Source organism: Carassius auratus, chromosome 9 (genome assembly GCF_003368295.1).
Source record: "Carassius auratus strain Wakin chromosome 9, ASM336829v1, whole genome shotgun sequence".
In the NCBI taxonomy this organism is placed as follows: domain Eukaryota; kingdom Metazoa; phylum Chordata; class Actinopteri; order Cypriniformes; family Cyprinidae; genus Carassius; species Carassius auratus.
In genome coordinates this window covers 26,917,102-26,935,787 of record NC_039251.1, presented here as the reverse complement: position 1 = coordinate 26,935,787, position 18,686 = coordinate 26,917,102, and the positions used below count along the sequence as shown (strand labels likewise).

At 37.8% G+C, this 18,686-nt stretch overlaps 1 protein-coding gene across 4 annotated transcripts in view; it reads right to left on the bottom strand.

Annotated features, from left to right (window-relative positions):
- LOC113108919 (unconventional myosin-XVI-like) overlaps positions 1-18,686 on the bottom strand; it is a 222,370-nt gene that overhangs the window by 10,736 nt on the left and 192,948 nt on the right. For 3 of the 4 annotated variants that reach the window (XM_026272343.1, XM_026272342.1, XM_026272341.1), the window contains exons 33-34: positions 17,151-17,303; positions 14,123-14,208 (exon numbers count right to left, since the gene is read on the bottom strand). In XM_026272343.1, the coding sequence (XP_026128128.1) occupies positions 14,123-14,208; positions 17,151-17,303 (239 nt within the window). Of the gene's footprint in view, positions 1-4,355; positions 4,445-14,122; positions 14,209-17,150; positions 17,304-18,686 lie in introns of all 4 variants that reach the window. The other variant, XM_026272344.1, reaches the window with a different exon arrangement.

Here is an 18,686-nt window from a genome sequence, read left to right as displayed (position 1 = left end):
CTCGAGTCCCCCACCTCTGCTAAATTCCATATGATTTTTTTTTAAATTCTGATATATATATATATATATATATTTTTTTTTTCTGAATTCTGTTTTTTCTATTAGAATTTTTCTCCACTCCTTTTAAATAGTTAAATTGAAGTTTATTAACCATAAAGCCAAGTCTTATTAATTAAAATCAAGAAACATACATTTTCACATCAATTTAATAAAAGTTTAACAAAAATTACATTTAGGGTCCTATGAAATGTTTTATTTTTTATCACCACATTTTTTCACTCTCGCACTGTATAATGAAAACAGATTTCACAGCCGCTCCAGCGATGGGCGCAACCCGGAAAACTATCGGCATGGATTTTTGCCGTTAACCAATTGTTCCACCAATCAACTATCGGTGCCGATTAATCGGCCGAACAGATACATCGGTCAACCTCTACTCTTAACAGACCTGTGTGTATCACTATAGCAGTGTCCGTTCTCGGAGCATATAAGCTCTGCCCACATGAAGTATGTTTATTGAGCTGCAGCAATAGACATTTCCTGGATTTCTTCTTCAGGGAATATTTGGTTCTTTGGATGGAGATTACTGATCACAGATCTGTGCTTCACTGCATGACAATCATAGTTTCTGCCTAAACGCAGAAACAAATTTATTGCCTTTGCGATTTAATTTATATTAATTTAATTTAATTTATATTAAGTCACTTTTCATTAGTTTAATGCACAATTGCTGAATAGTATAAAAAAATGTATCAACCAATCAGTCAATCAGTCAGTCAGTCAGTCTGACCCCAAACAATTGAAGGATAGTGTAAATGGAAATCTTTCAGGTTCATATTGAAGTACCATTATATAACAACATGATACCATACTTTGTAAGTACTGTACTATATACTACTAGCTTTTTGTGAGAGTCTATTAACTCCCTTGCACTGTATCCAAAGTTTAATACCATAGTATTAATGACGTGCCATGTCCAAGAATGGTTAATGACTACAAAATATCACCAAAAAGTACCCAGATGGAATCAAAGGACTTTTTTGTATATTTTGAAAATCTGACAAATGTATTTAAATATGTAAAATGTGTTAAATGGAACAGAATACACTAATCTTACGGATATCTGGAATGTATTATGAGATTAGCCGTAAAATTTAGTCAACAAACATTGAAGTTTCTGTATAATTCTAAGAATTGTAGATGTTATAGTTCTGAAGATTCTGTGGCGTTTCATTTGCCTGATAATTCATTGTATTTTCACTAACAAACATATCGCTAGTTCTTCTCAAACTGTTTTGGCTTCATTCATTTTGCTTCTCTTCTTCAAACTGTTGTGATGTTAACCTCATAGAGGAACATCATAAGCAAGACTGGGAATACAGCTGTTGAAGTTCTCTATAAGTAACCCAGAGCAATCTCATTACAGCTTCATTTTCAAAGCTGATGGAAATCCTTGGCCTGAAAGTCATCCATTAAACCAACAAGCAAACTGTACTCATTGGAGATTAGGCTATCCAAAAGCAAAATACAAATTGGGCAATTGCTATGGTTCAATTGGCAAGCAGTAGCAGAGAATTGAGAAGTATTGGGAGAAGGTCGTGTGCACAGCTAGTCTGATCTGATTACAACCACTGTAAGAAGAGAAAACAGACCTTTATCAGCCAGTTTGTTTTGATCAGATGCCACAGAACCTGATTGTGTGCACTCACAAAATATTTAGAATACACAGCACCCAATAAAATAAATCAATGTTCATGTGATGTGTTAAGGAGAATGGTCAACCTTCACATGATAAGGAAACAGATTTCAAAAGTCCTGCCGGTATCAGATTGAAGCTATCCTTCTATGTACTTTAGCATCTTCTGAGAAACTCTTAAGCATGTCTTAGGTGACATCGCGCTCTCTCACAAATAAACGCAACCATATGATCACCAGGGTTGGGTGCATCAAGTACGTGCTCTTTAGCAGTAACTGAACTCCTACAAGTGCAAGGACAGATAATTAAAAAGGCTAGACCCATGGTTAACCATAATCCTCTAACGCACGCTCCTCAGCTGTTTCTCTTCAAGTTCCTGAAAAGCCTTTAGACTATTTGAGGACAGCAAACGGCCGTGAAACCTTGAAAGGCATATCAAACCAGGTTAAGGCAGGACAAATCTAGAGAATCCTGATAATTTAAAGGTTTTACAGGATGATCTGACACCCTGCCTGACTCCTAAACCGATATTAGTCTTACAGGCATGAAGTTAAATGACGTCTTAGGTAAGGTGAGCTACAGAGCTCAAGGACAACGGTGAATGCCCTGTGATACTAACCACCACACAAAAAGCTATTTTTATATATATGTATTACTAGATATAATAAGGATTGACATTTGGTTTACTTGAGTACAGAAGAATAATCCCAATAAATGTCTGCACCACTTTTTTTTTTGTTGGCCTATATACATGCAGTATTTTATGTGTATAGTGGCTGTAGTATTTCAGCATTTCATATCTAACTTCTTTTTGTAAAATATATACTTGAAAAGAGTCATTTTGCATCTGTTTTTGAAAACATTGAAAATAAATGTTGATAATGTAATCAGTGTTGCGGGTAACGCATTACAAGTAACACGAGACATGGAATCAGATTACTTTTTCAAGTAACCAGTAAAGTAACACATTACTTTTAAATTTACAGTAAAATAAATAATGCAAGTTCTTTTTCCCATTTATTCACTGACATCTCTCCTGTCCCCATGTTGAAATAAATTGGGAATTAAGTGTAGAGGCCCTTTGCCTTCAGCCTGGCTTATTAATTTTACTTTTAGTGAGAAAATGATTTACAGTTACCAAAATATATATCCTTTGTTTTTTTTTGTTTTTATTACACACAAATAAGCAAGCTCAGCCACGGGACAGAATTTTTTTTACAGAGTAATGCAATATTGTAATGCATTACTTTTAGATGTAACTTTCCCCAACACTGTACATAACTGAAAAGTTCCCTTGTGCACACTGGCCCTGTCCCAAATGGAACACTTCATGTGCACTTAAGGTCTTAAAGACGTACAATGGCCACCGCGTGTGCAAGTCCGTTAAGTCTACGAGACCGTAGGGTGTCCCAATTGTCATTTTAGCATTCAGAAGGGCGCTCGCGAGCGTCCCCTTTGTGGCCGTTATACACCGAGCCCACACTGGGGCAAGCTCTGCACCAGACTTCTACACGACAGTCAAAGCGGCATTACGTTATGAAAGTACAGACTCAGAGGAAGAGCACAAGGGTTTAGGGTGCCATTCAGGACAGGGCCATTAGCGTATAGTTATCACTGTATTTTAATTGGAAATGGTTAATCTGTTTAATAACTGTTGTCATTTTGTAATCGAGTACTTGTGGCCATCCCTGGCATATATCTGCATTATTTACACAGTTACCTCTGGCTGAACGTGTGGCACATGTGAAGATTTATTTGTGGCTAAAACATAAGTGCAAGGGCCATTGATTCAGTGCAGAGACGTGGCTCTTCTCCAAACTCTCTGTAAGGCATGATTCAGCAGGTAACAATGAGCATCTCAGCATGAGGACAAACTCCATAAAGAGCCTCTGTCTCAGAGCAAAATCAATAAGCAAAACTTAGCAAAGGAGAGAACATAAAGGGGAAAGGACTGAATGAAGGATCAAGGAAAGAGCAGGGTCGAAATGTTCGCAGCAACGAATGAAGAACTAGCCGTGAGGAATGGATAATTTTTTTAACAAAAACTGCAGCTCATTTTCAATTAAACAGAGACTGGAGTTTAAAACAATGACTGTCTGCAGTTTGAGACAGTCAGAAGGAAGCATGTGTGGACAAGCTCCATTACATGCTGTACGATAGATCATTTCAATACACTTAATCCTAAATAATATAACATTTACAGGAATAGTTCACCCTCAAATTAAAGTTCTGCCACCATTTACTCATCGGCATGTTGATTTAAACTTGTATGCTGTTATTCCTTCTATTAAAAAAATACATTTGGAAAAATTTTACGATGATTTTAGATACTTTTTAGGTTTTGAGTTTGACAGGAATGCAGCTGCCTGAACATTCTTCAAAATTTCTTTTTTTTCATTCCTCAGAAGAAAGTCAGGTTTTAATCAACATAAATCAATGAGTAACTGATGACAGTCTTCAGTTTTAGATGAACTATTTCTTGAAAACTGATTACCACAACCGCATTATCCTACATTGTTTCCCTACCACTTCGGGTCCTAGATGTTGCAGAGCTGCAGTTTCCTTCAATAGCATGGAAAGCAAAAAAGGATAACGTAAAAGGCGGGAATTGCAAGGTGAAGGGCAGTCAGTGAGGTACTGTGCTATAGACCAGACTCACCCCATCCCTACACAGGCCTGAGGGCTCATTCAGCCCCCAGCCTACAGCGCCGCCCCCGCACCGAAGGGCGAGAAGTTGAGGTGACCCCTCTGGAAGAGAGGAGAGAAAGACACACAGAGAGAGAACATTCAAAACACATATACAGCATTTCTTGCATTCTTCTCATAACATGAAATCATGTGCTCAATACACGTGATTACCTTAGGCAGATGCGCAGATGTTATTGAAAGTCAAGGAGACTTGCATAAAGAGACTGTATGGTATAATTTGATTTAGTAGGCATACATTGCTTCAAGGTTTTTTTTTTTATTTTTTTTTATTTTTTATTATTTTTTATTTTATTTAGTCACTTAAGTCACATTACATTCCTATACATACAGTCTTGTTCAAAATAATAGCAGTACAATGTGACTAACCAGAATAATCAAGGTTTTTCGTATATTTTTTTATTGCTACGTGGCAAACAAGTTACCAGTAGGTTCAGTAGATTCTCAGAAAACAAATGAGACCCAGCATTTATGATATGCACGCTCTTAAGGCTGTGCAATTGGGCAATTAGTTGAATTAGTTGAAAGGGGTGTGTTCAAAAAAATAGCAGTGTGGCATTCAATCACTGAGGTCATCAATTTTGTGAAGAAACAGGTGTGAATCAGGTGGCCCCTATTTAAGGATGAAGCCAACACTTGTTGAACATGCATTTGAAAGCTGAGGAAAATGGGTCGTTCAAGACATTGTTCAGAAGAACAGCGTACTTTGATTAAAAAGTTGATTAGAGAGGGGAAAACCTATAAAGAGGTGCAAAAAATGATAGGCTGTTCAGCTAAAATGATCTCCAATGCCTTAAAATGGAGAGCAAAACCAGAGAGACGTGGAAGAAAACGGAAGACAACCATCAAAATGGATAGAAGAATAACCAGAATGGCAAAGGCTCAGCCAATGATCACCTCCAGGATGATCAAAGACAGTCTGGAGTTACCTGTAAGTACTGTGACAGTTAGAAGACGTCTGTGTGAAGCTAATCTATTTTCAAGAATCCCCCGCAAAGTCCCTCTGTTAAAAAAAAGGCATGTGCAGAAGAGGTTACAATTTGCCAAAGAACACATCAACTGGCCTAAAGAGAAATGGAGGAACATTTTGTGGACTGATGAGAGTAAAATTGTTCTTTTTGGGTCCAAGGGCCACAGGCAGTTTGTGAGACGACCCCCAAACTCTGAATTCAAGCCACAGTACACAGTGAAGACAGTGAAGCATGGAGGTGCAAGCATCATGATATGGGCATGTTTCTCCTACTATGGTGTTGGGCCTATTTATCGCATGCCAGGGATCATGGATCAGTTTGCATATGTTAAAATACTTGAAGAGGTCATGTTGCCCTATGCTGAAGAGGACATGCCCTTGAAATGGTTGTTTCAACAAGACAATGACCCAAAACACACTAGTAAACGGGCAAAGTCTTGGTTCCAAACCAACAAAATTAATGTTATGGAGTGGCCAGCCCAATCTCCAGACCTTAATCCAATTGAGAACTTGTGGGGTGATATCAAAAATGCTGTTTCTGAAGCAAAACCAAGAAATGTGAATGAATTGTGGAATGTTGTTAAAGAATCATGGAGTGGAATAACAGCTGAGAGGTGCCACAAGTTGGCTGACTCCATGCCACACAGATGTCAAGCAGTTTTAAAAAACTGTGGTCATACAACTAAATATTAGTTTAGTGATTCACAGGATTGCTAAATCCCAGAAAAAAAAAAATGTTTGTACAAAATAGTTTTGAGTTTGTACAGTCAAAGGTAGACACTGCTATTTTTTTGAACACACCCCTTTCAACTAATTGCCCAATTGCACAGCCTTAAGAGCGTGCATATCATGAATGCTGGGTCTCATTTGTTTTCTGACAATCTACTGAACCTACTGGTAACTTGTTTGCCACGTAGCAATAAAAAATATACTAAAAACCTTGATTATTCTGGTTAGTCACATTGTACTGCTATTATTTTGAACAAGACTGTAGATTGGTTGATGCATCATGTTTATTGTGACCCTGGAACACAAAACCAGTCAAAAGTAGCATGGGTATAATTGTAGCAATAGCCAAAAAATACACTCTATGGGTCAAAATGATCGACTTTTCTTTTCCTTTCATGCCAAAAAGTAAATACGAAGTACTGTACTAAGTAAAGTTTTAAAATGTACCTACTGTAAATATATCAAAACTTCATTTTCGATTAGTAATATACATTGCAAAGAACTTAATTTGGACAACTTTAAGCCGATTTTCTCTATATTTAGATTTTTTTGCAACCTCAGTTTCCAGATTTTCAAATAGTTGTATAAACAAACCATTCATCAATGGAAATCTTATTTAATCAGCTTTCAGATTATGTTTAAAATTAGATTAGATTACATTCAACTTTATTATTCAAATTCAAGTGTCCTTTAGTATTTACTAAAAATATTAATCAACTCCACTTTGTGCAACGCTGGTAATAATAGAAAATGTTTCTTAAGCAAATCAGCACATTAGAATGATTTCTCAAGGATCAAATGACGCTAAAAACTGGAGTAATGATGCTGGAAATTCAGCTTTGTCATCACAGTAATAAATAAAATGTTTAAATAGATTCAGCTAGAAAACAATTACTTTTAACTTCAATAATATTTTGCAATATTAGGTTTTTTATTTTTATTTTTTTGCTTTTTTTTGTGGGTTGAAATTAAATAAATGCTTTGATTATGTGTTTTTACAATCTTTCTTTATAATAGATGCTACTTTGTTATGCAATTTAATTAATGTAATGGTAAACGTACATTTGAAAGTCTTGCTTAAGTGTCCAAATACAAGGGATCACTGTATCTATTCAGTTGTGCATCGGATCCCACATGTCAGTCGGCATCTCCAGGACTGCTTGATACACAGCAGCCCTGTCAGAAGAGATGGCCTCCTCAGACCTTATCGCATACAGACATGGAGCAAGAATACTCCATTACCAGAGTGCCAGTCCGGGAACACTTCGTTCCTCCTGCTGTCATTTTCTAAGCAATCTTCCGCACCCGTCGGATCTGAAGGCTGATAAGGCCGATCTGCCCTTGTCTCATTCTCGCTCTCAATCGCAGTCTCCGGCGAAACCAAGCTGATCAATAATTAAACATCATGATCTTCCGCATGTTATGAGACGTTGTGATGTGGATCAATAAAGAGCGGATGGACCAGACGGCAGGAAGAGCAAGATACAGAGAGTAGAGATGGGGAAATATGAACCAGGCGTGTGCTAATACATGTTAAGGGGCATTAAAAGGCTGTTTCCTGCTTCCGAGTGCCATAAGGACATTAAGAGGTAGAGCGTCCCTTTGAGGACGACCTCTGGTGGGGTTACATTTGAGTGATGGAGGCACATCTTCACTGCCATCTGTTTTTCTTCACATCAGGCCTTAGATAAAAGGACTGGGATTTACTGGCACAAAACAGCCCTTGTGTTGTTTGACGCCACATCGATAAATGCATTAAGACTGAAATGGTGCACATGATATTTTAGCATTCAGTGTTTTGTTATGAGCGCGTATCTGGCACTGCATGGCAAATCTGAAACTTTGGTGTTAAGTTACCAAAGGACTGAATATTGGTAGTGAGTGAGTATATACTCTAGTTGATGTGGTTTAAAAAGGTTAGTGTCCAGTTTCAGAGAGCAGTAGCGTATAATTCACTTGCCTCTGTAGGGGGCTATTCTGTCGCTCTAAATATTTCATTATCTATTTGAATAATTCATTTTATTTACGGTGTAGAAGGCGGCCAGGCAATTGTACAATGATATTTTAGACATCTATATGTCTTTTCTGCATCCACTTCCTGGTTTACATGTGGTCTGGTGACCTTGACCCCTATTATGTGACACAGGCAGGAAGCCGAGGATAGAATGGGTCCTGGTAACCAGAGACCCTGTGGCATTCAGTGCTTCTTGAGGTACAAAGCATCTCGGGTGTCACTAGTGAAATTCAGAATGCTTCTACCCTGTTACCTTTCTAAAATACAACCCAACATTAAGATACATGCTCGAGACTTCAGGGTGGAATAATGTGACAGCTCGGTCTGGCTAGACTGACATGAAACAAAATGAGATCTGCATTAAAATCAATGAAGATGTCTGCATTGGAAATGCCTGACGTGACGCAACAGACATCTTGTTTCTATATACAGCATGTTGTGCTGTACACAACTCCAGCTACTTTCTCTGTCTATTGAGAAGTCATTTTATTTACAAATATCATATACTGTATACACTACAGTGTAATAGAAACTTTGATCAGGAAGATTTTTTTTTCTAGAAAGAATTATACTGTATAATAAAAACATTTACAAAAGACTGGTTTAAAAAAAGAAGAAAAAAAAAGAAGCTTTTCTTCGAAACTTAAAATAAGCATGTTTTCACAAAAATATTAAGCAGCACAGCTATCAAACATTTATAATAAGAAGAATTTTTTTTTTTTTTTAGCATCAAATCAGCATTTTAGAATTATTTATGAAGGATCATGTGACACAGAAGACTGGAGTAATGATGCTGAAAATTCAGCTTTGCATTACAGAAATAAATTACATTTTAATTGTAATTATATTTTATAATATCACTGTTTCATAATATTTTTGAAACTCAAGCAATTTTTGTAGTAATAATTACTGTTTTACTGTATTTTTTATTAAATAAATGCAATCTTGATGAGTATAAAGTCTTCTATCAAAAGAAGGCGTATCCCTTCAAAAACAAACGTAATCCACTGTGTCTTCAGTGGCTCAGATAAACAACTGCTATGTTTATTATTATATCCAACAACAAAACACCTCAATCACTTAACTCCTAAACCTAAGGTTGTGGGTTCGAGTCTTGGGCCGGCAATACCACAACTGAGGTGCCCTTGAGCAAGGAACCGAACCCCCAACTGCTCCCCGTGTGTGTTTACAGTGTATGTGTGTTCACTACTTTGTGTGTGCACTTTGGATGGGTTAAATGCAGAGCACAAATTCGGGGGTCTGTGCTAAAACGTTAGTGTCAATCAACAATCGTGGGAGGGGCCTGGGCCTGTGTGATGTCACACAGCCAAGAAGGTGAGAACTGTTTGATTTAAGAAAGGGGATATTACATTTATGCATATAAAAAAAAAAAAAAAAAAAACTGGTTGCCAACACAAATTTATGTTCAAATAACGTAAATGTGAATTTTGCACATGATGACCCATTTAAAAGCAGCTTGTGATGTCATAATGCTGAATTATTTGTTAAATTGTGTTCTAAAAAATATTAGGTCTATAATTGGAGTAGACATGACATTACATAAGTGCAGTGTTGGGAAAGTTACTTTAAAAAAGTAATTAGTTATAGTTACTCACTACTTGTTTCAAAAAGTAACTGAGTTAGTAACTGAGTTACTCTATAATAAAAGTAACTCGTTACCAGGGAAAGTAACTATTTGCGTTACTGTAAAAAAATAAAATAAATAAATAAATAAAGTTGCTACATGTCAGAGAATTTGTACTTTTTTTTTCTTTTTTTTTTTTGCAGTTTTTACAAGAACAGACAGGTACATAACTTTCAATATTTATTGCACATCAACAGACAGCAAGAGTTTTATCCTGCACTTCAAGTATTATCTTTTTAAGAAAAGTGTTTTTGGCCACTAGCTTTGTAGATGCGTGTCACACATTACATGCAAGTTCTTGCCTTTGACCACAATGAATTTGAAGTAGGGCTTATGTCTTCACCTTGAAAATGCCAACTTTTCATCGGATTGCTCCTGACTCGCCATCTCTGCTGCGAATCTCTGTGTAGCTGTTGCGTGTGTGTGTGTTTGGCGCCGCTGGCGCAGCCGCGTGTGACGGCATGTGTGTAAAAACACTGGCTCTGATTGGCTACCATGAAACACATGACTCTGCCTTAGCCAATCACAACCGCTTATCTCGACATTAACCCACCTGCTCACTCGCTGTGTGAGCCAGGGGTGCGTTCGGATTGCATATTATTAAATCAATGCATAGTAACGCACCACATTTAACGTTCAGTAACGTTAACGGCGTTGTAACGACGGGAAAAGTAATTAGTTAGATTACCCCGTTACTGAAAAAATAACGTTGTTACCTAATGCCGTTCTTTTAAACGCCGTTATTCCAAACACTGCATATGTGTTTGTAGACAGGTTATGTAGTAACAGTCCATTGTGTCACTGTTTGGCTCTCATGCACGGACACAAGAAACCAGCTCTCTTTTGGTGTCAGAAGAGGTGCCATCCAAGCCAGCGGGACAGCTTGCTTTTTTCATAATGATATCATTCTGTAATATCATCTGTTGGTCACTGTGCGTGCTATACAAAGGGTACAATTTCAATAGTGTTAATATCCGAAGGACTGTCAGTCAACTGTATGATCTGATTATCACAGTCAAAGCATCTTTCTATCAGTCTGTATGCAAGCCATCTACTATGTGGAAAGGTCTTAAAGATAACTACTAATAATGATTTGAATAAGAATCTGTTTGAGTCATATAAGATCTTTGGGAAATACGGTTGTGGGTTTTCTCAAGCGTGTCTCACAGGTAAACTAAAATGTCTTTTTGTAGGTCTTGGACCAGTGCAGGACAGACTGCTTACACTGTTTGTATGCTCATTAGAATAATGCCAGGCTTCTGTCATTCTTTGCCTGAGCCAGAATAAACTGGATTGGAAACACAGGACACCGAGGCCATTACAGAGAAACTAGGACGCTCCCTTTTTAATAGACAAACAATCCACAGCACTCAGCACTGGGCAATATGACAACACAGCTGAGTCAGAGAGAGCGAGAGAGTGAGGACCCCAGCACTCCACTCAGGAACCTTACACTGCTCCGGTTAGGTCGAATGACAGCGGCTAGCTCTTTTGCATTTAATAACAACCAGCCCACACAGGTTTACGACAAGTGCGTGTTCCACTTTATGGAAGAGCACCTCAGGGCCAGAGTTATACATATAGTTTACATATTCATAAAGCATTACAGGCCAGCAGAAGTTTTATAATGTGGGGGCCTCAGCAGGGGGGCACAAATTACCTATAGTGACAGGTGCACTGTGGTGGTCTCTCGCTTTCAATTATCATGAAAGCACATTTCCATTACTGTAACTCACAGCCGACTTGGTAAGTAAATCGGGAAGATTATGCAGACATGGAACAATTATGAAACGGGAAAACATTCAATCTCGGGCCCAAAACCTAGTGAGCTGCCTTTCCGTCTCAACATGCCGTTTCTAAGGAACTTAAATGGAACTTCACATGTCGCTGAGAGGCAACTTATAATTGATTTCAGTGCAGTGTGCTGTTAGTATGTTACTTTGCTAAAGGTACTCATAAGCATAAAAAAACATAGCATATACAATAGTGAATAAAAAATGTCAGGTTAATTTATTAAATGACTATTCTATGTATTCAATTGTATTAATTATTATTTAGCTCAATTAATTTTATTATGTTTTATTTTATTATTTACAATTCTGTCTGTCATCTTGTATTCATTTTGTCCCCTGAACCAATGCATTTTGGGAATGCCTTCCCAATTTTGCATGTACAATAAAATGAATGAATGAATAGCCTTTGATAAATCAATTACCACTAATTTTGATGTTAGTTGATGTTTAACTTTTATTCTTTGACAGGCTATGCAATTTACAAAAGCATCTCACTAGGTTTTGGAACAGAGCCACAGTCATTGAGAGGATGATACAGTTATGCGAGACGGTGCAGTCTGTTGTGGATCTTTCTACAAAGCATATGCACTTATAAAATGAGCATCTGACTGCCATAAATCAACGTATTCTCTCTTTGCTGTCAGCAGGTGACAGTGCCATATATCTGTCCCCAATCCCATCATCCTAACAGATGGTGTGTGCTGTAGCTTTGTGATGCATTCGTATTGTCTTTTCAATAACTACAAACATCACATCCTGTGTGTTTGGTTACAGCTTCCTTATTTCTAATATGCCCTGCGTTCCACTTGGAAGGGCTCATACAGAAGCCATAATCACTTCAAAGGGTTTACCCTCCAGTGAGAGCTTTGAAGGGTTGAAGGGTGTAAGGGACCAAACAACTGTTTTTTGCAGTGCTCTTCTGCATCATCATCCCGTGCTAGGGCTGAGGAGTTAATTGCATGCGATTGTCATGCACATCTTGTCAGTGAAGCCGGTTCCATGATTAGTAGTAAATCTCCATCACCTGCTTTCAGATTGAGCGGCATTCACTACACAGAGCCATAGTTCACTGACAATTAGGCAATATGGCGTTCATAATCGCAGATGAATCACATTTGATTTTAAATGCGATATCGCCTAGCATGTCAGCAAACTAGTTTTATTTTAGTACTAATCGCGGGACCAGCTTTACTGACGAGATGCACATGACAATCACATTTGATTAATTGGAAAGCCCTATCCTGTGCCCACACGAAGGCATAGGCATCATGAAAAGAATCAGCGCAATCATGGGTGCCCGGTGCCAAGTGGCCAGGTTTGGGCACTTCGGTTTGGAACAACCATTCAATATGGCAGCCATGGTTGTTTTTTACTCCAAAGTGCCCTTCGGAGGGCGATATATCCCATTTGGAATTCACCGATGATCTTCCTGTTAGTTCCTGACAGTCATGTACATTGTATATTGCTCATGCCATGCTCAGAATGTCACGGCCAAAGCTAGACATTTAGGAAGATTCAGTCTTGATTCATTGAAGCTTTTTATCTAGCAGTCGGTGGCGATCATCCACGTATTATTTACAGCCAAGGTCATATTTAGTATTTAATGCAAGATTATGTAAAGATAGGACCATTGATGTGTCCTGCGTTTATTGGGAACAAAAAATCACAAACCACACATGCATCAATCTTACTTTAACACCAGTTGCCTGATTTGAAATATTTGTATTTCTCCAAGTCATGTTTGGAAAGATTATTGGAGAATGAAAAATAAATGAAAGACTGACAGAATGTAATTTAGTTGGATGAGTAGTAGTTAAAGTTCTGATTATATAAATGAAAATCTGAAAGGAAAAAAAAAAAATAATATACACACACACACACACACACACGCACACACACACACACACACACACATACATAATCAATCTACCATAATTAAACATTACAAAAAAGTACTTACTACTACTACTCCTGGTAATACTAATAGTAAACTTAATATTACTACAGTATGGTAAATTTCCAAATATCATATTACCAAAAATGTACAATGGTATTACAGGCATGTTCATGAAAACCACTCGGCTTCAATATTTTATTAAAAACAGACCAGTTCTGAAAAAGAATTCTCGATTCCCATACTGTAGTGTTTAGAGAGCGACACAAAGAACAAAGACAGTTAATGTTATTGAGTTAGAAAGCTCTCAGAGAACCTCATTAAGATTTAATGTTTTGTGAGGGTAACCCTGCTTTCAGGACACAAGAGTGAGATGCTGAGAAGCACAGAGGGCACACAGTGATCTTTCGGCGTGCTCCTGTGGAGGAGAACAGGGCCGGAGCACCATGCCTCTCCTCTAATGCACATCTGAATACGATCTCCAGATAAGCCTCGACTCTTTTCATTTGGCAGAGTGCTTAGTCTGGGATGACATGGGACCTGCTCTCACTTTCATTACTCATGATTACATCTGCCATTTGGGGTCACTGGAGACCTTCTCCCCACGGAAGAGTGGATGACAGATGCCAAAAAAGAGTGTGTGCATGCTAGGGTGGGTTTGTGTATATGCTTCACCTGAGTGTGGTGGCTGTCCATGTGCCTGTGTAACGCAGAGGTGCTGGATGCATTAGACTTTGGATGTCCCTCGTCTTCCAACATCCCTATTGAAAGAGAAATATACGGATGTTAAATGAAACATTCTTCATGCATGTTCTGGATTATGTTGCTCTAATGTACCGTATTTTCTGGTTTATAAGTCACACTTTTTTTCATAGTTTGGCTGGTCCTGCGACTTATTTATCAAAATTAATTTGACGAACCAAGAGAAATCAACTAAGAGACATGAACCAAGAGAAAACATTACCGTCTCCATCCGCGAGAGGGCGCTCTATGATGCTCAGTGCTCCTGTAGTCTACCACTGAAAGCATAGAGCGCCCTCTCGCGGCTGTAGACGGTAATGTTTTCTCTTGGTTCTTGGTTCTAAATAAATGCGACATATAGTCCAGTGCGACTTATATATGTTTTTTTCCTCATCATAACGTATTTTTGGACTGATGCGACTTATACTCAGGTGCGACTTATAGTTGTGAGACCAGGTCCCAGAGTGGACAAATCTGAAAATGCTGCCCTTGCGTTTTCGTCTGGACAGCAAATCTGATCTCATCAGGCCACGTCTCGCCCCTAGTCAGACACCGCTACGTCACGTAACAGAAACAAAAACACTTTTAATTAATTAGCATTAACACATATAAATAAATGTATTGTTTTATGTTCGTTTATGTTTATACGCATAATCAGTCTTCATACATTCATTTTTTGTGCATCTCTGTGGCATAATTACAGTGCCACATACTGGTCTGGCATGTATACAACATTGATCCAAAAGATTGGATAGGGAAAGCTCTGGCTTTGTGTGGACGTAGCCTCTATAATGATTAATACATAAAAGTAATATGATTAGCATTATTAGTAATGATAATAATAAATTAATATGGAAATTTAAATGGTAAGTAGTAGGTGTGTAACGGCTCACAAATTCATGGTACGGTTTGATATGACACAGCGTTGTCATGGTTCGGTTTGGTAAATTCGGTCCGGGAGTAATTGGTTACATTGCAATTTTGGAAATATTTCTGTTTTAAACCATGAAGGCGAGCCAGTGGATATCACACATGCAATGTGCAAACTTTGTGAAAGAGTTACGACGGTAAACGTCTTAATCTCAGTCAATTCACTATGCAGAAAGATGACGGAGCTTTCACCACCTGACGCCGCATATTCTCTCAAGAGACAACGAGAGATGAATCTACTTCAACATATGCTTATAACAGTATACAGTTAACTGTTCTAATATATAGTGAAAAAATAAATAAATAGAAGAAACACATTTTGTGTTAAACAGGTTGTTTTTGTAAGTAGGTGCTTGAAATAAAAGCTTTTTATGTCATTGATTTTTATAGCTGACTTAATTGTTAATTTTAATCATAGGCTTATAATTAATTGTATAATAGAACATTTTTTTTACATTTTAATTGAGGAGTAGATATATAGCCTAATCTTTTGCTATCCTCACAGCATGTCAGTTGTTTGGTCATTATTGCGGGGCAAATTAATTGTAATTTTATTTTAATAATAAAAGTTACTTCATAATAATAATAGGCTTAACAAAAATAAGAATGTAACATTCATTGGAAATGCCAAATATCTTAATATTGCCAACAATTGATGTTTCTGACAATATCTCTGGCTATCGTCGATACAAGATCATCATCTTTCGAAGCAACCGAGCAAGGGTAGGTTATCGCAGGGCCTTTCGCAGTGTGTACAATACTACAGACATGTTCATAAAAAATTACTAGGCTCTAGTATTATATTAAGAAACATCTCCGATTCTGAAAACCATCACAGTCACTAAAAACCTGTACAACAGATATGCCTAAAACCTCAGCACCCTAAAACTTTAACACTATTATTCCGCTGTCTTGCAAGCACTGGTATTTCCTTTTGGAGATGCACATTAATTCATATACCATTATCTTGAAGATGCACACATTTAATGGCTGAGTGTATAGGTCACTGATGGCTGTTTAAAACTTCCGCCCACTAGATCCCATCATGTGGAATATGGAAGATCCGCCCACACGCAGATATTAGCCTCACTGAGAGGACAAAAGGCCAAGTCAATGAGTTTATGTGTTTATGGAAGGGAGACAGAGAGACCCTAAGCCATCTGATGGCTCTTTAGGAGAGCACTTTATCAAGTCCAAGGCCTTTCACTTTAACCACGGCCTGCCCCAGTGCTTCTGGGTCATCTCGCTCCATCTTACCTTGTCCATTTCTCCAATCCCTTATTCCACTAACTGCTCTCAATCTGCCATACTTTCATTTTCTCTTATTCTCTCACTTTATCTCCAATGTTTCCTCATGCATGTAAAGCGCTGTGCCTCTGTGGTGTATGTCATGCTCAGCTGGCCAAAGGTTATGCAGTCATTGGAGCTGTCTCCGTGGTAAACAAACCTTGGGGGAAGACTGGGCAGGCCAATGACATGCAATTGAGCTTTGCATAATTGGATGGATCCACATTAAGACGTACAATGGCTTAATGTAACATGGGATTGTGGGGTGCTGTGGGGTTAGCCTCCTCTGCTCTTGATCACATTTATAAAGTCATGTAGAGAATTACTATGTGATCTAACATTTTCACCCGAGTGATAATGGGTCTCATCACAAATAAGTGCATACAAGTCTTATTTACGGCCCAGACAATGTTCTTGAGAACCAGATTCAGATTTACATTAGAACAAATTTTCAATATTTATTCCCACCCTCATTTAATGTTGATGAACATGTTGATTATTATTCTAAATAAGGTAAATTTATATAATGCACAAAGTAATAAGCAATGTTGTATATATATATATATATATATATATATATATATATATATATATATTTTAGAACATGTGATCTTTTTTGGTTTGAATGCTTTAAAACATGCAATTGCAAATGATTTGTAAAACATGTATATTTACAAATGAGATCCAGTGTTTGGTGTGCAGTCTTTACAAGCTTCATCACCCTTAACCTCTTGTGTGCCATTACCATTCGAGATCTGGTTGCCGTTCTCAATGGGCGCAGGGTTCGAAGAGTTGGGAGAGGTGTGGTTGTTGGCGTTTTTGTCCTGCAACTGTGCTGACGGAGAGATGGGGCCTTGATCCTCTCGACCTGGCAGGTTAATGTTGGAATTTGAGAGTCCTATGAAAAAAAAAATGAAGAAAAAACATTTAATAAGTACACTGATTCACCAGTGTAACCTATGCTTCAGCACAACATGAGGTCCCACAGACCACCTAACCACAACCATCGATCTATGTGTTCCCAGTTTTATGACAAAAAAGGTGAGGAAGTGACATGCAAGTTAACACCTGCCACCTTGAGTCACTAACGTTTCTGGAGGGGCATCTGCAGCTGCTCTGGACAGGAATTACGGGAATGATTGAGTCTAGCAATGACGTTGACAACAGGGAGAACGGAAGAACGGAGGGGGGTGTTTAAGCCTCATGGCATGTGTGCCTGCTTGGATCTGACCGCCACAGGGATGGATATAGCACAGGGGTCAGCTGCCCCTTTAAAGCCCTGTTTCCATTACAGCATGCTCTCACTCATGTCATGAGCATCTAACTTTACAGCCAGCGTCTGGGGTTATCAGAGATTCATTAACTGCAGCTTTGTGTCTGGGACCCCTACTGACACTACCTTATATATTCACATGAGGAAAACAGTCCCATTGCTTTACACTTGAGGTTGGCAATTATGACCACGTACTGTATATCTGAGCACTGATGTATAAATGATTTGTCTTTAAAAATATGTTATTTCAAATTAAGTAGGAAGGCAAAACTATGTCTACACTAGATGCAAGCAGCACGAGAAACAGAAGTATTGAACCAATTATAATCAGCGATGCTATCTACACTGGATGCAGCGCGATGCAACATTACAACTCTCGTGTCCGATGTAGCCACAGTGTAAGGTGGCAAGTAAATAAGTGTAAAACTGCACTGTCTGTTTTCTTATGTGCATCAACCGGAGTGTAAAACAGTGAGATATGTCAAGGTAGGTGAAAAGAGTTTGGTTTAAGGGGAATATTGACCTAATGCGCGTCGTTGCCTCACCTCGCCTTGATGTAATAATGATTGACAGGTTGATCGGCTTGGGATGATTTTTTGCAACTTAAAGCATTAAAATATTTTTCATTTACATAATGAAACTAGTGTAGGAAATGGCAAATGTACATAATTAAACTGAATTTTCATTTTCATTTACAATAAATGTTGCACATATGTATGGGGAAATTTACATTTAAATAAAGAAATACATTGCCATTTTACATATTGCACTGTCATTTTGCATGCTACATTTCAAAATTAATTTAGCTACCCATATGCTTCCATAACTAATCAACATAATAGCTAATATTTAAGTAAAACTGTCTTAATATGTTGTCGTCTTGTGCCACATGATCTGATTAAAAACTGAAATTCTTATTTTTTTTCCCTCCATCATAAATCATAAATATTTGTTTTAAATATTAGGAATAATACATCAAACTTTTATATCTACAAAATAACTTTTCTA